At 40.3% G+C, this 21,786-nt stretch overlaps 1 protein-coding gene across 1 annotated transcript; it reads right to left on the bottom strand.

The window, feature by feature from the left end:
* Positions 1 to 9,040: 9,040 nt before the first annotated feature.
* On the bottom strand, positions 9,041 to 17,699 carry SSBP1 (single stranded DNA binding protein 1). Its single transcript, XM_049775749.1, has 7 exons — positions 17,672 to 17,699; positions 16,443 to 16,510; positions 13,939 to 14,002; positions 12,796 to 12,936; positions 12,518 to 12,605; positions 11,328 to 11,416; positions 9,041 to 9,189 (listed from the first exon to the last, which is right to left on the bottom strand). The coding sequence occupies exons 2-7, from the start codon at positions 16,464 to 16,466 to the stop codon at positions 9,146 to 9,148; spliced, it is 450 nt and encodes a 149-aa protein (XP_049631706.1). The 5' UTR covers positions 16,467 to 16,510; positions 17,672 to 17,699; the 3' UTR covers positions 9,041 to 9,145.
* Between the last annotated feature and the right edge of the window lie 4,087 nt (positions 17,700 to 21,786).

Raw genomic sequence — 21,786 nt, 5'->3', positions numbered from 1 at the left:
TCTATGAAGTGCAAACAACCTTGGTTCTTTTGCAATATGGACAATCTCCTCGATGTGAAATTTCTTCCTGCAAATCTACCACCTCCCTTCTGCTTCACTGTAAGTGTTCCTTGTCTCTGCTCAACGGAAGCTTGTGTAGAGCTGTCCCGTGAGCCTTCTCTGGCTCTCAGGTTAGTCTGTTCTCTTTTGAGATGACAAACACAGGCACATCCCATCCATGATCTAAATGGAGTAGCTCTTTGCTAAAACGCAAATTATGTAGTATCTGGTGTCACACAGACAAGGGAGAGATTCAGCACAAAGAAGATGGGGACTTCGACTAAGTTTCAAAGGGAACAGGGTACTGAGACTCCCAGGACTGAAAGGAAAGGTTAGGTAGCAGAGGCCTTGAGAAAGACACTGAATAGTGAAGAGTCTTATCTAAGGAGGAAGGGCCAGGGACACATAAAAAGGGAAAAATAGCAGATTTTTTAACATAGCAATCCATCAAAAATTCCCTGGAAGCAGATTTAAGAACATTAAGTAGAAGAACTTTAGTAGGTGTCTTGGTCGGACATCTGAATTAGAGGTGTAACTGAGGGAGAACTATGCTTTACAAGGCTAAACTCTTCCCCAAAGAGAGGTATCCAAAATTCTCAACTATCTGAACATTTGAATGCTATCAATTTGAATAATTAAAAAGAACAGTAGAGAGGGGTTGGCCCAGGTTCAGTTCCTAACATCCGATATGGTTTCCCCCAAGCCTACTGAGAGCACTGCTAGGTGTGATCAAAAGAAGAATAAAGGAAAAATAGAATAGTGGGACCAGAGAGAAAATACAGCAAGTAGGGCAAATGCCTTGCACACAGTGCATCAGGGTCTAATTCTCAGTATCCCATGCAGTTCCCCAAACCCCAACAGAAGTGATCTGTGAGTGCAAGACGAGAGTAAGTCCTGAATACCACCAGTTGTGACCCATAAGCAAAAACAAAAGTACAGTATATAAACTACTCAAAAATGTTGATTTGTTTTATTTTTGTACTGATATCAAACCTGGTTCCAAAATATGCATTTTTAAAACTTACCTCACCAATATTGCTAGTAGCATAGGCTATTCCTTGGTTTTTTTCACTCACTAAAGAGAAATAATCAGCAGCTTTTCAGATCTAGGAGCCCAGAGAAGATTGAAAACAGCCACAAGCATGTCACTACCACAGCTGATCTCTAATGCACCCCTCCATTGCCCGATGTCAAATCAATTGCAAATGTAGCTTTTCATAAGAATGTACGAACATCGGCTGGAATTCAAAAAGAATTCATCATCATCATCATCATCATCATCATCATCATCAGAAACTGAGATTAAAAATAAAGCCATAGTGACACCTGCTGGATAAACCAAAGATAAGCAGTTCAGCAGTTCAAAGTGCAATTTTACACACACAAAAATAAGTCAAGAAGGGGCTGGCGAGGTGGAGCTAGAGGTAAGGTGTCTGCCTTGCAAGCACTAGCCAAGGAAAGATCACTACCGAGGTTCGATTCCCCGGCGTCCCATACGGTTCCCCCAAGCCAGGGGCAATTTCTGAGCGCTTAGCCAGGCGTAACCCCTGAGCATCAAATGGGTGTGGCCCGAAAAAAAACAAAAAAAACAAAACAAAACAAAAAGTCAAGGAAATTCAAAGTAATAAGATGGGTACTCAGAAAAATATAGCACCTGGCAACTTTAGACTTCAGTGTAATATGGAGAGAATAAAAGAGACCAAACGTATTGCAGAAACCAACTGAAGAACATGGGAGTGACAAATGCAGGTGCTATGTCTACATACAGCCAGCTCTGTAGATAGATTCACTCTACTGTGGAAAACAATTTCAACCATCCTGTGAAAAATCATGGTTACACCAGCCACACAGCTAAAAAGAGTAATTTTCAGAGGAGAGGGAAGGCCAAGTCCTCTCCTTGTTGAAGCTATGTCAGCTGCACCCACCTCATTGTTGATGGCCCATTTTCACCATTCACCCTTGGAGCTCTGCAGAGACAGGAAACTGCAGAGACACCAGAGACACAAAACTCCAGGTATACTAGTATTTGGGTTGACATCTTCAGGACTTGTTTGGAGTGAATGAGGGCATCTCCATCCATCTTCTCATACTTCCGGAGTGATTTCTGAGCACAGCCAGGAGTAATCCCTGAGTGATGCAGGTGTGGCCCCAAAACAAACAAACAAAAAAACTTCCAGAAGCCCTGGAAGCCAAAACAATGCCTCACAAAAGCTGCACCATTAGCCACGGAGGTTGGGATTCTTGGATCTTGCCACCATGTATACAGATGGAAGTGACAATTCTGAATTTTTTTAAATATTATCATGCCAGTCGGAACACAACAAATGTAGACAGCAACATGGATTCAAAATACCTACCATTCAAAAACAACACAAATAACAGAAAATCAACTAGCAACAAATCACTTAGCAAATCTTCTGAATTAATGACCTCATGGCGAAATACATTAATTTTCACAAATTTTCTTACTGTGGTAATTAAAAAATAATAATTTAATTACCACTTACCCTTAAACAAGCAATATAAAATATATTATTTCATGCCTGCCAAGGGGGTAGACTTAGGAATGGATGGGAATCTGGGGACAATGAGGAAAGGAATTTTACATTGGTGGTAAGAGTGGTCTTGGAATAAGTGTATTATGAGTAAACTATGTAATACATGACCTTTAAATAAAATAATTTATAAAAAAAAATTTTAATGGGAGATAACTCCCCATCAAATATAAAATGAAAATAGTCATCATGATAAATAAAATATAAGTAATAATTATGATAAAAATAAATAAATAAATAAATAAAATCATGATAAATAAAATGGAGCAGTGCCAGTCTGTAGGTTTTGAAAGGCTGGAAACCTTGGCTTTAGCTGCCAGTCTCTGGCAGGAGTACTAAGGTAAAAGACTATCCTAGATGTCTGACTTTTCTTGATTCATTTGAATTTTCTTCATCTCAGTTATTCACTTTTTTTTTTTTTCTGGATTTGGTGCCACACCTGGCTATGCTCATAGTTTACTCCTGGCTCTGTTCTCAGAAATCACTCCTGGCCATGAAGGGCTTGAAGGTCATTCCTGAGAGTTCAAGACAACTTGGTTCTGTAGCTCAGTCCACTATGGCTTTTTGTTGTGCGGGGATTGAACCCAGGGCCTCATATATGTACAGCAAGCAGTCTGTTGCTGACTACATGCTAGAACCTAAATACCCTTACATGTGTGTGTGTGTGTGTGTGTGTGTGCAACTCTAGATCCTGATGATCCCCAGAAATTATCAAATTATGGAATACAACTCAAACTCAATTCAAATACATATAAAACTCAACAAGTTTTAGCAAGAACATATAAACCCACTGGGTTCTTTCATACTTTCATTTATCAGTGTGACACAATTTACTAATCACCCTGTCCCATGCTAAACTAGGAAATGCCCTAGGAGAGAATAACAGAAAACACTGCAACCTTGTACTAATAACAATTATGGGGTGGAGGATGAGCTAGAGGTACAGGGATTATGCCCTCTGTACCAAGAAGTTGATTTAAGGGTAGCCCTTTGCAAAACAAGCACCTTATATCCCAAACAATGTCTCCAGTCCCTAGTAATACTTTTATCTAACTCTGTGGCAGAAGGCAAATTTCTTCACCATTCTGTCCTATTTCCAAATAAATAAGGAGAGACCGGATGCTCAATATGAATTATGGTCTAAGGGCCAGGTACTAGAATCTTAGATTCTAATCTCAGGACAACTGCTCATTTGTTATGTGATTTTAGGCAAACTAATCTCCTGAACCATCATGTGCTCAAAACTGACATGATAACGATAACAACCCCACTTCTTAAAAGTTTGATCAAAATTAATTTTAGCAATTTATGATTTATTTTTACTTTCTATTTAGAAACTTTTATGCACACAAATTTTAAGACTTCATCTTTCACAAATGTCTTCAAATACCAAGAATCTTAGAGTAAGGCTGTAATCCAGTTTCATTTTTTTCCTGTAGATTTTTTCTTATCATCCTTAAATATACTTCTCCCAATAGATAGCAAACCTATTTTCCCACTTCAGAATTCTATCTTTCTTGGATTCCTGCTTACCAATACATCTTTTTTTATTAAATATATTTTTTATTTAAGTAACATGATCATATTTGGGTTATAGTCATAACCAGAACACCCCACTTCACCAGTGCAACATTACCCCTTCCCCCCTTCCCATCCCCTACCTGTATTCGAGACAGGCATTCTACTACAGTAATTTGTTTTTAAGTTCAGTAAGTTGTATTTTTTTTTCCTTAAAGGATAAGAGTAAAAAAAATATATAGTAAAGGTCTGATTGTGGCAATCGCCAATGTTTGCATAGGTCCAGAAAAATGGAGAAAATGGAAAAAAAGTCCTTGACCTGATTCACCCCAGAAGTTTATTGGCATAAGACAGACTCTGGGTTCCAGGCATACCAGTCTATCCAACTCCAGTCATTCTCAAGGTCCCGGTGAAACTTTTGCACACTTTAGCTATAGTTAGTATCAGACTTTTATATTTAAAGACTCTGGATTCTGTGCATTTCTTTCGTCGATATCAGGCTGATGTGGAGCATCCTCTAGTTTCAGCATATCATTAAATGCAGAGCGATCTGCCCTGCATGCAGACTGTTGCTGAGTCGTCTGGGTGTTGGGAGTACTCTTTGGAGTAAGTCAATGCCAAAGCAGTGGTAGGTCTTCCCTGGTAGAGGCTTGGATCCTGGGAGTGTTAAAGACAATTGTGGTTGTTTCCATAGTTCCAATACATCTTTAAAATCAACTTGATCATGTCCCAAAATTAATATGGGGTTTTCATTTATTGGTAACAGAAAATGGGGAAGAAGTTTGATTTCACATTACTGTTTTAAGTTAAACATAATGTTCCAGTGTGTTTTGTCTTCACATAGTGAATTTCAATTATTTTCTTCATAAAGGTCAAACTGGTCCCTATTTTCATATTGATACTATTATATAAGGCATATTTTTAAAATTGGTGTTGTTGCTTACAATTTTTTACATATTTGTATCTAGATTGTTTCCCATGTAACCACAGCATTTATAACTTTATTTCTTCCTTTACAATTTTAACATGTTTATTTTCCTTCTGTAACTATACTTCCTAGTCTCAGCACAGGCAGGTTAGAAAGTGGCTGGAGGAAGAGAGGGTCTAAGAAAGAAAGTTAGAGTCAACAAACGGTGTCAGTCAACAAGGAAGCCTGGAGAGCAGCTGAAAAGGAGATGAGGAAGAGCCAGAGAAGTGGCTTTTTAGCATAGAAGCCATGTGAAGAAATGTACATGGCAGTTAGGACCCTGAAATAAAGTGGTCTAACTCCTGGAACTTCATCTGACTGCTTTGTGAATTTCTCCACCATCACCCTACAATCTTCAGACCTGCCAGCCCATAGGGGCTGCAGGAACCGGGCCAAGCTGAGAAAGGCTTCACCATCCTCCTCCCTACACACATGAACTGTCCCTTTATATTAAAATAATCTTTGATACATATCCTACTTTTTATTTCTAATAGGAAATACACTAGGTCCAAATAATAAATTGTCCCTATTCCCAAGTAACAGCCAATAACATACCAAATAACCCCCCCCTTTTTTTTTTCAGAATTACCTTCTCATTGTTCAGTTGAAGATTCTCCTTCAAAACTTAGCCTTTCTTTCCAATGCTATGAATTAAATTACTTCCACAATATTTACATCTGAAACCCTAGTCCCCAGAGGGACTATTTAGGCATGGGAAACAGTGAAAGTTCATCTGACAGAACTGGTGTCCATGTATGAAGAGGTCACTGAGCATACAAGATGGTGGCCATATGAACTAGAAACCATTAGTGCTGGCGCTGGTCCCAGATTAGAACTTCCAGAATTGTGACACCTTAAGTAGCTATTTGTTTAACCTAAAAAGTCATATGGCCCACAGTATTTAAATATGGCAACGAACATAAAATACCAGTGATGAACTATTGAATTTAGGATCTGATTACTCAGCGGTCAAAGAAGCTGCCTATTTAGTATTTTCCCTACAAAAGGGACACCTTGGATTTGCATTTCATCAGACTGGGAAAATCTTCAGTGTTCTGAAGAAATAAGGTGGAGACTTACTATGACATGAACATGAACATATAACCAATGCTAATTAGAGTTCAATATGGAATTGAGAACAGCCCCCGGGAAGAAGCCAAAAGCAGCAGGTGCAGCAATGACCTGCCCCCTCAGCAAACTGCTTAGACCTCTCTGACGACTGTCCTTTGGCCTGGGATTGGATGTTCTCTGCCCATCGTTCCCTGAGGGCTCTTCTTCAGAGATTTGATGGTATTCTTAATTTTAAAAGAAGAAAAAATGAATATGGTACCAGAACATGCTGAGTCATCGACAGATCAATGCCCTGGCACTGGTGAGTTAGAAAATGCCCCATGTTTCCATTTGACTTACTCTGCTTGCCTTGGAACCCTCTGATTCCATCCATGCCACAAATGGGGCAACATCCAACTACAGGTGAATGGATGGAGAAGTTGCATCACAGATACACCACACTCACTATGTCTGTGATGGTTTGTGTCAGATACGCATGGTTAGATTTCAGAAATGTATTCCTTACAAAGGAAGTATTTTTAATGCAAACTTTGCAGATCTAAAATCTCTGTAGCATGTATTGTACAACTTGTAATTCAATAATAAAAAATAACTTGCCCTGCAAAAAAAAGGGACACCAGAAAGCAATTAAGTTCTGCCTTCACCCAGTATTGCTAAATCTAATGGGGGGAGGGGGCAGTGAAACATGAAGATTACAAGCAAAACTAAGCTGTTTTTGAAAGTCTGCTTACATTAATTTTAAGACAACTTGTAAGAGTTTTAGGTGTATTTTATGGCCCAGTACCGTATCCAAATTTAGAAAGTCAGGTTAAAAACCTGAAGGACTATGGGAATAAAAGCAAGTTACTTCTAACAAAAGGTTAGAGTAGAAAGGATAAGAATAAACAATTGAGGGGCCGGAGAGATAGCAGAGCATAGTTTGCCTTGCAAGCAGCCGATCCAGGACCTAAGGTGGTTGGTTTGAATCCCGGCGTCCCATATGGTCCCCCGTGCATGCCAGGAGCTATTTCTGAGCAGATAGCCAGGACTAACCCCTGAGCACAGCTGGGAGTGGCTCAAAAGCAAAAACAAAAAAAAAACAAACAACAAAAAAAGAATAAACAATTGGGGCATGAGCAATAACATGGCTTTTTGTGTTTGTGCTGCACACAGCCAAACTAAGACAGGCCTGGATTCAATCTTTGGTATTCCATATGGTCCCTGAGCCTGCCAGGGGTTATTTCTGAGCATAGAGCCAAGAGTGACCATTGAGTGAACAAAAAAAAAAAAAAACAAAAAAAATTTGATCACATACTGAGAAACATTTTTAAGAATGAGGTTTAATGTAAAATGATGGCTTAAACAAGGTAAAGATTTGTTTCTCTGATCAAGTTCAGAGGTTGACTGTCTGGGACAAGTATGGAAGATCCATGATTACCACAGATCCAGCTGCTTCTGTCTCCATTCTGGAGATACCTACCATGTTATGGTGCACAATACTGTCTTGAGATCTGGCCCTCACATCCCCATTTCAGATGAGAAAAAGCCACAGGAGGGTCTGGGAAAGCATAAAGGCTGAGCTGTCCAATATTTCATGTCCTGGAAGTAGCCTGTGTTCAAAGTCCCCCTTAGAAACCCCATTTGCACAGAATAAAAATGTCAAATTGTGCCTTTTTAAGTCACCCTGAGCCAAGTTCTGCAAATGAAAAGGGTAGTGAGATGTGTAGTATGTTTTTAATCTTTTGTGTTCTAGGATGCTCTGACATTCAGGGCCCAACAAAGAAGGGAGGAATTGCCTCCCTCCTGAGGTTAATTCCTAGAGGTTATGGCATGCTTCATAACAGAGCAGAGTTTTGGTATGCAAATCTACCAATCCTGAGTCCACCTATATCCCATCTCCCTCCTTTTATCCCATCCGACAGCCTGGCAGTTCATGGTGTTCTTCCCCAGTCCAAACCACCCAACCAAGTATATGACATGCCTAGAGTCCAGACCTGCTGAAAATAATTCAAACTAGCTGGCCCTCTATTCAGTTAATGTGCTTACCCTTTCTCATCAGACTGTCCCTCTCAAAACCACCACTGAAACTCTAGCCAAGGTTTACTTATTCCTTCTGCTTCCTGATCTACCCGTTATACTGTTTTACTGTGCACCCTCTATGGCTCCCTAGGGAAATTGAATACTTTTTTGTTTTTGTTTTTGGACCACACCCAGCAGCGCTCAGGGGTTACACCTGGCTCTGCACTTGGGTGTCATTCCAAGCAGTGCTCAAGGAAGCATGAGATGCCAGGAATTGAACCTGGGTCAGCCACATGCAAAGCAAATGCCCTACCTGCTGTGCTATCACTCTGCCCCTACTCTTCTTTCAAAGGCAGCACTTCCACCTGATCTTGGGAACACCCTAAAAACAGCAGCCAACTGTAATCCTTTCTACCATAGAAAGTTAGAATCCTGGCAACATCTGTCAGTGAGCTCATAAAGTTGGCCAAGTGTTTGGAAGAAGAAAAAAATTCAATCTTGGGCCAGAGCGATAGTACAAAGGTTAAGGCGCTTGTCTTGCATGCAGCCAACCAGGGTTTGATCCCCTGCATCACATATGGTGCCCTGAGCACCACCAAGAGTGATTCCTGAGTACAGAACCAAGAATAGTCCAAGTTATCCAACTCCTTCCACCAAATTTCAATTTTCTCCGAATTTGTCTGCAGGCTAAACTATTAACCAGCACCATAGCAAGATAAGCTAGAAACACTAGTTAGCCCTTTGCCATAACATAAACCCCAAACTTCCCAGTCTATATACTTGTTCTTGAGAACCATTCCTAAACATCTGAAACTAGTGACAGATAACAGATAGGAGGGACTAAGGCTTATGCTGAGAAAAGACACAGGAAAAACATTACCACTCGTTTCATATAAAAGAGAATTTTTATTTTTGCCCTTAGAAATTTTTAATACTACACATTATACATGATTTAGAAATAAATTTAGAATAAATGTCCAAAGAAGAATCATCCACTCTATTCCTTCTCTTTGGTCTGGTCACTCAGAAATATAATGTTATCTGTAAAAAGCCAAAGTATAAATATAATTTTCATAAGTATTCTTCATCCTAATTCATTTCATCCACTCTAACACAGGCATGCTTTGTGTTGTTAACAGAAAGGATCTTAATCAATTCTCAAAATATTAAGAACTCTTGCTATTTTCACAAGAGGCATAGACAACATCAGGAAAATACAAAACGGAAGGTAGGGCTTCAGGGCTGGAGCATTAGCACAGCGGTATGATGTTTGCCTTACACATAACTAACCCAGGATGGACATGGACATAGGTTCGATCCCCAGTATCCCAAATGGTCCCCTAGCCAGGAGCAATTTCTGAGTGCAAAGCTAGGAGTAACTTTTGAAATTTGCATTTTGCTGAAAAGAAAAGGTATGTCTTGTCTTTCCTGATAACAGCTGAAGTCTTTCTGAAAAAAAAATTTTTTTTCTGCAAAAAGAATTAGTTACAAAGTTGAAATCTTGAAAAAAATCAAGAGACACCTTTTATACCATCATTAGGTGAGCAAGGAGAAAATGACAGCATCTTCCATGTACCAAAAAATTAGAAAGCAGGGCAGATCAGTACAAGGTTCATTAGCAAAGACAGATGAGTGTTTTAAAGTAAGTTGGGGTGCTCATAAAGAAGACACCTCCTTTCTTAATTTCAATACAATGATTTCTATATTTTCTTTTGGGATAGGATTTGTATAAATCAATAGTACAACACAGAGTGAGCATTTCTAACCAAGAACACCAGTCATTGCTCTATAAATGTTGTGCCAGGTGGATTAGGTTAAGATGTGCAAAGGAAAACTTAATGGAGCTACAGCAATAGCATCCCATCTGATCCTCCGAGCCTGTCAATGGTAATTTCTAAATGCAGAGCAAGGAATAATCTGAGAGCCGCCAGGTATGCCCCAACCCCCCAAAATAAATAAAAGAGCACTTATCAAACACTTAAAAAAATATTTTTCAGCTTTTCTCAACACTATGGATCAAAACCTGTTCTGCATACTGGTCCAACCAAGTTTTAACTAACCAAGGTGATAAATGAGTAGTTTTTGGCCTCTCTCCACTTACGGACTGACCATCAGGTCCATGGACCAGTCATGATGACATTACATTACACTGCACTGAAAGATCTACAAACTCATGACTTCTGAGTTATTCAAAAAGTGACTATAAAGTAATAATGCTGAGAAGCCAGAGTATTAGTGCAGGAGGTAGGTTGCTTGCCTTGCATGTAACCAACCTAGGTTCAGTCTCCAGCACTCCAGATGGTCCCCCACACCCTCCCAAAGTGATACCTGATGCAGAGCCAAGATTAAGCCCTCAGCACCACCAGGTGTGACCCAAAAACAATATAACAAAAAATATTTATTGCTTAAGAAAAAAAGAAGAGTATCCATCCTACTAAAAGAAACATTTCTGGGCTTGAGAGAGATTTTGACAGGCTAAACATACAAAGTTTTGCAAGCTGGAAGTCCAGTTATAATCACTGGCACTGCACTGTCCTCCAGCACTGCTATAAGCGATCCCCAACGTGGAGCCGGGGTAGCCCCTGAGCACTAAACACTGCTGGATGTAGAAAAAAAAATCTACAAAGTAAAAGACTCATTTCCGACTTTTAAAAATATTTATTTCCGCAAAAATGTCTAATGTTATTCATATTAGGAAAATGTGAATGTGCCGTTAGATTCTGTATTTCAAAGAAATTTGTTTCAAGTTTTCTGAAGTTGAAACAGCAAGTACTGCCAGAGACCACTGAACTTGTATTCAACTCAAAAGGCACCAATCAAATTGACTGAAACCAAATACAGAAATAATTTTCTAAAGAAATAAATCCATATTTATCGTGGCTGAGTAAAGCCCCATCACACAAAGCATGCTTATGAGCTGCTGCCTTATCATCTCATTCACGTCAGTACTCAGCCCCAGTTAAAATTACTCACAGCAGTCAAGCTCTGAATCATAATTCAGGGGTGGAGCAGTGGTGCAGCAGGTAGGGTGCTTGCCTAGCACATCATTGACCTGGATTGGATCCCCACACTCAATATGGTTCCCGAGCCCCCCCACACCCACCCCAGGAGTGATCCCAGAGCCAGGAGAAGCCCCGAGCACTGTCAGGTCTGAGAAGAAAAAAAAAAGAATCACTTACCAGCTATAATTGTTGTTGCTTGTCGCCTCACATTGTTTTTATCTGTATATTCACCATAGTCTACTTTCCCTTCCACAAATATTCGAGACCTATTAAAAATAAAGCTTTTCATTTTACTCTAGAGAATTTTGCTTTATTTTGTTTCACGGTCAGACCCTGCAGGGCTCAGAAGATACTCCAAGATCAGTGCTCATGAGGTGCTAAGAACTTGAACCCAGGGCTCCAGCATGCAAAAGCATATGCTCTGATCCTGATAGCCATGCCCTTGGACCAGCAATCTAGAAGTTGTAATACTTTATAGGAGAGTCAGCTCACAGCGTATTCTAAGGATGACCTACATCATCCTATATAATTTCAATTCCTAGCACTGCAGAGACCCCATTCCCAAGGACCACTGCTAGTGACTCCAGCCCCCAATCCCCAGCATAACCCACAATAGTGACTTAAAAAAATATTAATAAAACAAGCACATTTCTAGATATTGTAACTGTGAATACAGTGCTATTAAACACAGCCTTTTGCCTTCTGTGAGCCTGGGGAAAAAAATTTTTTGTTTTGTTTTTGGGCCACACCCATTTGACGCTCAGGGGTTAATCCTGGCTATGCGCTCAGAAGTCGCTCCTGGCTTGGGGGACCATATGGGATGCCGGGGGATCGAACCGCGGTCCGTCCTAGGCTAGCGCAGGCAAGGCAGGCACCTTACCTCTAGGGCCACCGCCCGGCCCCGGGAAAAATAATTTTATTATACATCATCAACAGAAACATTCCCGAAGGGAACTACAATGACTACGAATATTAGCATCAACCAAGAGCATTGGTCTACAGACACTCACAATCCCCTACCGGGAAGAACATGTGGATGCCAAGAGGCCAGAGATGGCCTACAGGATCCCTGATCATAGTGATGTGAACACAGCTCACAGTATATGTTTTGAATGCTCAACCAGTACTTAGTACCATGCACCTCTCTTAGCTCAGCTACTTTCACTTATGTGGTTTCTTTGTCTTAAAGACTAAAACCATGTTGTCAACACCTTTAATCAGATCCTCAAAGCAATATGCCAGGTATGTATATTAAGTGTAATTAATAAATATCCATGGTTAATACAGAGTCCTTCATAGCACTCATGAGAATGCAGACCAGTGTTATTAATCATTCATTCCAGAACATTTTTGTGTCCTCAACTTACCCCTTTTTCACATACTGATATGCCACATCTCGGAGGCCTGGCCGGAATACTGATATTCTATGCCACGTTGTCTTTTGACTGACATCACCTAAGTTACAAGGAACAGAAATGTCACAAATGCCAGCAGACAAACCCAATGCCAAAAGAACATGCCTAAATCCAAAGCCAAAAGAACAGAAACCCTAACAAATAGAGGAACACAGGCTGTTTCTGAAAGGAACTTTTCGCTCATCAGGTCACTGGCAGTAGCAAATGAAAAGCCAAGACTACACACTCACCCATCTGATACGCTTCATTTTCTCCCGATTTCCACATCTCATTTGTTGCTAGAGAAAATATCGTGACTGGGTTTTTTCCTTCCACTTGTCTCATCACAGGGTCCTGGCCCACTCGTCCAAGTAACTGCACACGATTCAGAGCTGAAATGCAATATGGAGAGAAAATGAGATCAAGAGAATATGCAGAATAACAACAGCTACAATTTCAACCCCCTCAGCATCAAACAAAGCCAAGCTTATGGAAGAACAGAAAACACACTGAAGGGGAAAATGAGGGTTTCGAAAAGTAGAGCAAACACTATGGGCAAAACAGGAAAAAATATTTAATGAATTCCCAGAAACCAAACATAAAACTCTACATTTCTTTGATTCTCATAGCTTAAAAATCAATGCTTTCCCCTACCCTAACAAAATATCCATATGGTTAAAACAAATCTGTAACATAAAAATCTTGAATATTGGGGGGGGCAAGAGCGGTAGCGCAGCAACAGGGTGTTTGCCTTGCACAGCTGACCCCCCAAGCATCCCATATGGTCCCCCAAGCCAGAAGCGATTTCTGAGTGCATAGCCAGGAGTAACCCCTGAGCATCACCAAGTGTAGCCCAAAAATAAAAAAAATTAAAAAAACCTGAATATTGGTACTGGAGTTATGACAGAGGGTAGGGCACACAGCTAACCAGGGTTCAATCCTTAACATCCCATATCATCTCCTAAGTACTATCAAGAATAATCCCTGAATGCAGAGGCATGAGTAAGCCCTGAACACTGCTGGGTGTGGCCCTTCCTCCAAAAAATAAAAAATAATAATTATAATGAAAAACAGCAGCTTTCAAACTACCAAGAAGCACATAACTTTAGAAAACTACATAACCACGTTATTAAGAAAAATTCCATGGCAGGACAGCATTGAGTGAATTAGAAGTGGTAAGGGAAGACTTGGCCCAATTTGGTGTAGGCCCTGTTGCCTAACAGGCCAAGGAGAATAAATAAGAGGTTAATGTGAGCAAAAGTTTATTATAGTATTAATTATATTACAATTAAATTAGAACCCAACCAATGGCCCGTCTCTCTGCTACGCATCTGAGATATAAGCACAAAGTTGTAAATAACATATTTTCATTTTGAAAATCAGTTGACACTTACATCGCTCAAGAACCAAGCTGCTGCTTGTTACCTCAGATTGGTGTCTTACAAACTGGTGAAGCACCTAAAGGAACAAAGGAATAAAACAGCGATACCCAGGGATTAAGGCAAATGTCAAGAGGAAACTCACTCCCAATAAGTTAAGCAGTAACTGCTAACTCATTCCAGGTGTGGCCCAAAACCAAAAAAAAAAAAAAAAAAAAAAATGTAGGAGTAACTACTAGGAGTAAAACTAGAAGTAACCACTGAATGCTGCCGGGTGTGGCCAAAAAAAAAAAGAACCAAGATAGGATCATCAAAAGAAATTTGTCAGAAAAAGTCTTAGTGTAACCACAAAGGAGGAGCTCTCAGGAATGAGAACAATATGCAATCCTGCTCAACTGTCATTCAGAATAGATCTATGAATCTATGAGCAATATAAAGCAGCCCTCACTTTTGAGATCATAACAATCAAGTGTGATAAGATTAACCATCCCAAAAGCATCAGGAAAGACATAACAAGTTATTCCTAGACCCTAGAACTGCTGCACACCAAAGCTGCTGCCTTTCTCATTCTCTTTTGCAGCCCCTCTAAAGTTGTTCTGGCCCAGGGCTGCAGCCAGACTGTGAGGACACAGTTCTAGGATCAGAGTTCAGCAAGCTAACTATTACATCAGAGAAATGCATGCCAAGTAGTAGTGTTGTTAGAAATTGTATGTCCACCAAGCAAATGTGCACTCATTCCTGGCCTCAGAGATTATCTATGAAACCCCATCACTGCAACTGAGCATGGAGGATGAGTAAGAAAATTAAGACATCCAGAGCCCAGAGGGAGAATACAGAGGTAAGTCACTTGCCTTGCATGCAGATGATCCCAATTAAAGTCATCATAACAACAGAGCCTTGAACACCACCAGGAGTGATCCCTAAACAGATCCAGGAATAACTCCTGTGCACCCTGTGTTGGCCCATCCACCCCCCCCAAAGAAAAAATATATAATTTTTGCAGCATACTAAAGAATCATGAACCTAGAAATGAACAAACTGCCAAGTCAATCAGGACTTCTGTGACTCAGAGAAAAATCTAAGCATTTTTCTTGGAAACAATTTGAAATATATGCCTGGGGGGGGGGGTGCTTTTGTATGACTTATATATCTGCTTTAAAGGTACTTAATATAAACTTACTTTTAGAAAGTAGCTTTCCATGTTGCACATTATCAGTATGTTAAATTTTTTAAATCTGGATATAATTAGGATCCTCCATTTATTTTATTTTATTTTTTTGATTTTTGGACCATACCCAGCGGTGCTCAGAAGTTTCTTCTAGCTCTGTGTTCAGATACCAGGAATTGAACCATAGTCTTTCCTGGACTGGCCACTTGCAAAGAAAATGCCCTACCATTGTACTACTTCTCTGGCCCTCAAGGATCCCCCATTTAAAAGTGGGGAATCTGAGACTGTAGGGTCATTTCAAAGGTAGAGTGGGGGAAGAGAACAGGTTTCATAAATAAACTCTATTTGGGAAGCCAGAGCTAGTACAGCTGGCAGGATACTTCCTTTATATATGGCTGACAGGGTTTGATTCCTGGCATCCCAAATGGTCCCCAGTGTACTACCCTTTATATGTGGCTGACAGGGTTTGATTCCTGGCATCCCAAATGGTCCCCAGTGTACTACCCTTTATATGTGGCTGACAGGGTTTGATTCCTGGCATCCCAAATGGTCCCCAGTGTACTACAAGGAATAATTCTGGAATGCACAGCCAGGAGCAACCCCTGAGCATCAAAGGGTATAGCCCCAAGACACATCAGCATTCCTTTCAGCCTATGTTTGCCAGTCTAGAACAGAGTGTAGGTGAGGGGGTGTTAAAAGTGAAACCAGAGAATTTAGTGCTCAAATTTATGAGTAAAAGGGTATCTTCACTGGGCTAAGGCTGACTAGAGTGGCTGGCACAATAAAGGTATGAAATGAGAAGAGACTTTTGATGTATTTGGGATGTCAGTGAGACTTGGGTAGCTCTTTATACTATAAAAAGATGGGGTTTAGGACCAGAGTAGTAACACAATGAGTGAAGCACTTGCCTTGCATGTGGCTGCCAGGGATTCAATCCCCAGTACGCAATGTGTCATTTAGAGCACTGTCAGGAGTGAGCCCTGAGCACCAATAGTGTACCCCCCCCCCTCAAAAAAAAGATGGGAGTGGTGTGAAGTAGGGGACCTACATGCCTAGAAAAAAATGCCAGGTCAATGAATCCCACATTGTCTCTTTAATTAACTGGTGGAGTGAATTGCTGACCTAAACACAAGTAAAACCATTTAAAATTAGGATATGAATTTCACTATTACATGATAAAACTTGAAAAGCATGCACCATTTACAATGGGAAAAAGTTCCCCAAGATCAGCAAACAAAAACATACATGATGCTTGAGAACAAAGGTCTTTGCCCTGTTTTCCAAAGCCTTAATGAGTAGCCAGCCAGTGGCTGATGCTCTCTCTCAGTGCTAACATGGGAAAAGAGGTTACCTGTAATACAGGTCTTCGAAACATGGTTTCTAATGTCTTTTCATACAAATCTAATCTTTAGCCTTTTCCTGAAGGAGAGCAAAAGAAAAAAAAGAATTAAAATTCCAAATCTTAAAGCAAGGAAACAAATTTACTAGCCCTAAACTCCCACCCACATCGCTGCAGTTTGGTTTTTTGCTGTTTTCCACGGAGATGGGGACTCAAATCCAGAATTTCCCATGTGCAAAGTGGGCGCTTTACAGACCACACTCCTAAATTCCATGCACTTCTGGCCCCCCACACCTCGCCCTGTGCAGACCCCAGGGAACACACCCTTTTCCTCCCCTCTTATTGTTCCTCCCATTTCAACTCCTTAACTTCTCTTACTCTAGTAGTCCATTCAGAAAACAATCTGATCCCTTCATTGTCATGCCACTAACCAATGTCCAGATGTTCAGATTCCACTATAAGATGCAAACTTAGGGCGGATTTAGGGTTTGGTTTAATGACTCATAACCTAATACGCCAAATAAGTCCTGCACATTGAGTTCAGACTCAATAAATATTAGAATCTCTCTAAAGCCTTCCATCTGAAATGATCTACTGCTGCAGAAATAACAGCTACCAGTCCTTTGCAAAGGCAAATGAAATCTCCCTTAGGGTAGGTTTGGGGTTTGGTTTAAAACTCACAACATGATACATGATAACCCAAGTAAGTCCTAACATAGTTATACACATAAAAATAAATCCTAGGACATAGTTAAGCCTCAGTAAATATTAGAATCCCTCCGAAGCCTTCCATCTGAAATGATCTGCTGCTGCAGAGATAATAGCGACCAGCTCATTTGCAAAGGGAGATGCAACTTCCATTAGGGTAGGTTTGGAGTTTGGTTTTTATGACTAACATGATACCCCAAATAAGTCCTAACACATAGTTATACATATAAATACCCTAAAATAAGTCTTAGCACATAATTAAGCCTTAGTAAATATTTAGAATCCCTCCGAAGCCTTCCATGTGAAATGATCTGCTACTGCAGAAATAATAGCTACCAGCCCATTTGCAAAGGCTTATGGGGGGGCCGGGACTCCCCGGGACTCGTGCACAGGACGAGCGAGTGCCCTTTTGCAAAGGTGGCAGAGGGCATCGGCTCCTCCGCGCGACCCAGCAGAAAAAGGCCGGACGCCGCCGACCGGGCACCTCCTCGCCGCCCTACATCTCCGAAGCGCAGCAAACGCACCACGCGTACCTGCCTCCGCTTGCAACCAAGACTCTAGGGCGGCCCGCTCTGCGCGGGGAACTACTTCCGGTGCACACCACTTCCGGACCACTTCCGGGGCATTCGGGGCGACAAGCTCGCTAGCAGGCGAGAAGCTTGTGCGCCGCTTCGTGCGTCGCAGAAATACTGCCGGACAGTCTTCGAGGGAAACGCAAACCTTCAGTGCGTGAGTTCCGGGCATTCCGCATCTTTTCTTAACGGAGTGGCTGGGTGGGTCAGCGCCTCCAAGTGGTTCTAATTGCCATTATGAACTATTTTGGATTTTTTGTTTGTATTTTTGTCTTTTATTCTTTTTATTTTGGACTTGTTAAGTCTTTTATTATTATACTTTCGCTTATTGTAATTCTTAATTTTTTTTTCATGAAAAGAACACCCCCCTTCACCAGTGCAACATTCCCATTACTGGTGTCCCCAATCTCCCTCCTGCCTCCACACCTGTATGACAGGCATTCTACTTCTCTCACTCATTGACATTGTCATCATAGTTGTCAGTGCAGTTATTTCTCCAACTGCACTCACCACTCTTTGTGGTGAGCTTCATATTGTGAGCCAGTCCTTCCAGCCCTCATCTCTATTGTCTCTGGGGATTATTACATTAATGTATTTTTCTTAAAACCCATAGATGAGAGAGACTATTCTGTGTATCTCTCTGATTTATTTAACTCAGCATAATATATTCCATGTACATCCATGTATAGGAAAATTTCATGACTTTATCTCTCCTGGTGGATGCATATAATTTCATTGTGGATATGTACCACAGTTTCTTTAGCCATATGTCTGTTGAAGGGCATCTTGTTTTTTTCCCAGAGTCTGGCTATTGAAAATAGTGCTGCAATGAATATAGATGTGAGGAAGGAATTTTTGAATTATATTTTTGTGTTCCTAGGGTATATCCCTAGGAGTGAGTGGTATAGCTGGATCATATGGGAGCTCAATTTTCAGGTTCTTGAGGAATCTCCATATTGTTTTACATAAAGTCTGGACTAGATAGCATTCCTACCAACAGTGAATGAGAATTCCTTTCTCTCCATATCCTGGCCAGCACTGATTTTTCTTGTTCTTTGTGATGTGTGCCAGTCTCTGTGGTGTGAGATGGTACCTCATAGTTGTTTTGATTTGCATCTCCCTGATGATTAGTGATGTGGAGCATTTTTTCATGTGCCTTAGGTCATTTGTATTTCTTCTATGAAGTATCTGATTATTTGTTCTCCCTATTTTTTTGATGGGTTAGATTTTTTTTTCTTCTTAAGTTCTGTCAGTACCTTATATATTTTAGCCCCTTATCTGATGGGTATTGGGTGAATAGTTTCTCCCATTCTGTGGGTGGCTTTTGTATCCCAGTCACTATCTTCTTTGAGTACAGAAGCTTCTCAGCTTAATATAGTCCCATCTGTTTATCTCTGCTTCCACTTGTTTGTAGAGTGCTGTTTCCTCCTTGAAGATGCCTTTAGTCTCAATGTCATGAAGTGTTTTACCTACATATTGTTCTGTATTCTTTGTGGTTTTAGGCCTGATACCAAGGTTTTTAATCCATTTGGATTTGATCTTGTGCATGGTATTAGATGGGGGTCTGAGTTTGCTTTTTTGCAAGTAGCTAACTAGTTGTGTGTTGAAGAGGATTTCCTTGCTACATTTTGGATTTCTTACCCGTTTATCAAAAATTGATTGTATATCTGGGGAACATTCTCTGAATACTCAAGTCTATTCTACTGACCTAATGGTCTGTCTTTATTACAATACCAAGCTGTTTTAATGACTATAGCTTTGTAATACAATTTAAAGTTGTGGAAAGTGATGCCTGTCATATTCCTGGGATGATCTTTATTTCAATGAAGTTGAAACAGAATCATGAAAATCTGGAATGGAAGGAGTCCAGTGAAGACAGAACCTACACAATAGTGTGTATGCAGTTGCAAGTTGGTAACTTTCTGCTGCCATTATCTTCAACAAAGATAAAAGCAAAATTTGGCTCTTGGTCCATTAAGATTCCTCATGTGCTGAGGAGCATGATACGGAGTCAAAGATCAGCATCATTTTTATCAGAGCGTAAGAAGACAAATATAACCAAATAATTCTGCTGTATACATTGCATGTGCTTGATATACCTGTTTCATCTAGTATTGCAAAGGACTTGGCTGGATAGGGTAAGAAGATAAATTAGCTGCATTTTAAAACCTTGAATAATAAGACTACTTTTCTTTTTTTTTTTTTTTTTTTAATGCATAATTTTTTTTTTATTTAAACACCTTGATTACATACATGATTGTGTTTGGGTTTCAGTCATAAAAGGAACACCACCCATCACCAGTGCAACATTCCCATCACCCAAGTCCCAAATCTCCCTCCTCCCCACCCAACCCCCCGCCTGTACCCTAAACAGGCTCTACATTTCCCTCATACATTCTCAATATTAGGACAGTTCAAAATGTAGTTATTTCTCTAACTAAACTCATCACTCTTTGTGGTGAGCTTCCTGAGGTGAGCTGGAACTTCCAGCTCTTTTCTCTTTTGTGTCTGAAAATTATTATTACCAGGGTGTCTTTCATTTTTCTTAAAACCCATAGATGAGTGAGACCATTCTGCGTTTTTCTCTCTCTCTCTGACTTATTTCACTCAGCATAATAGATTCCATGTACATCCATGTATAGGAAAATTTCATGACTTCATCTCTCCTGACAGCTGCATAATATTCCATTGTGTATATGTACCACAGTTTCTTTAGCCATTCGTCTGTTGAAGGGCATCTTGGTTGTTTCCAGAGTCTTGCTATGGTAAATAGAGCTGCAATGAATATAGGTGTAAGGAAGGGGTTTTTGTATTGCATTTTTGTGTTCCTAGGGTATATTCCTAGGAGTGGTATAGCTGGATCGTATGGGAGCTCGATTTCCAGTTTTTGGAGGAATCTCCATATCGCTTTCCATAAAGGTTGAACTAGACAGCATTCCCACCAGCAGTGGATAAGAGTTCCTTTCTCTCCACATCCCCGCCAACACAGTTTATTCTCATTCTTTGTGATGTGTGCCATTCTCTGGGGTGTGAGGTGGTATCTCATCGTTGTTTTGATTTGCATCTCCCTGATGATTAGTGAGCCACCCACTGAGTGGGAGAAACTATTCACCCAATACCCATCAGATAAGGGGCTAATCTCCAAAATATACAAGGCACTGACAGAACTTTACAAGAAAAAAACATCTAACCCCATCAAAAAATGGGGAGAAGAAATGAACAGACACTTTGACAAAGAAGAAATACGCATGGCCAAAAGACACAAGACTACTTTTCTTCAATGGGAATTACTCAGCATTATTCATCCCTTAGCTACAAGGAAAGAATTGTCAACACCTAGTTATAAAGGATATGATTTCTTTCATTTTTAAAGTATATTATTCTTTTTTTTTTTTTTTGGGCCACACCCGGTGACGCTCAGGGGTTACTCCTGGCTATGCGCTCAGAAGTCGCTCCTGGCTTGGGGGACCATATGGGACGCCGGGGGATCGAACCGCCGTCCGTCTCCTAGGCTAGCGCAGGTAAGGCAGGCACCTTACCTCCAGCGCCACCGCCCGGCCCCAAAGTATATTATTCTTAAGTATTAAATGAGAGAATAAAAACAACAATTGCAGAAGAGCCTACAATATGGACAGGCACTTTATCTATATGACCCAACCATCATGCCATCATGACCAACATTGATTTGGAACTGGACTCTATTGGGTCTGGGATCAGTAAATCTGGGTCTTGTCACCAATAACTGCTAAAACCAACTGAAGTTTCTCTACTCAGGAATTAGTTACCCACATCAGCCTTTTATTCTTTGCTAATTATATTCTATAAATAACACTTTATTCACATTTTACTTTGGATAAGATTTTAAAAATCTTTATTTAAAATAAGGTCTCTTCCTTTAAAATATGTTACAAATAATTAGATAAAATATCATTTTATAAAATCATAGGTAATAAAGTCAAATTCTGATATAAATCAAGGAGAAATGTGTGATGCCTTGGTAATCAATAACAAAGGTGCAGAGGGAGCTGATTGTGATAGAACCACCGCATACAATTTCCCTCCAACCCTTCATGCAG

This window comes from Suncus etruscus, chromosome 1 (assembly GCF_024139225.1).
Source record: "Suncus etruscus isolate mSunEtr1 chromosome 1, mSunEtr1.pri.cur, whole genome shotgun sequence".
NCBI lineage: Eukaryota > Metazoa > Chordata > Mammalia > Eulipotyphla > Soricidae > Suncus > Suncus etruscus.
Note: the sequence above shows the minus strand (reverse complement) of the source record. Positions and strands in the feature narration are given on the sequence as shown.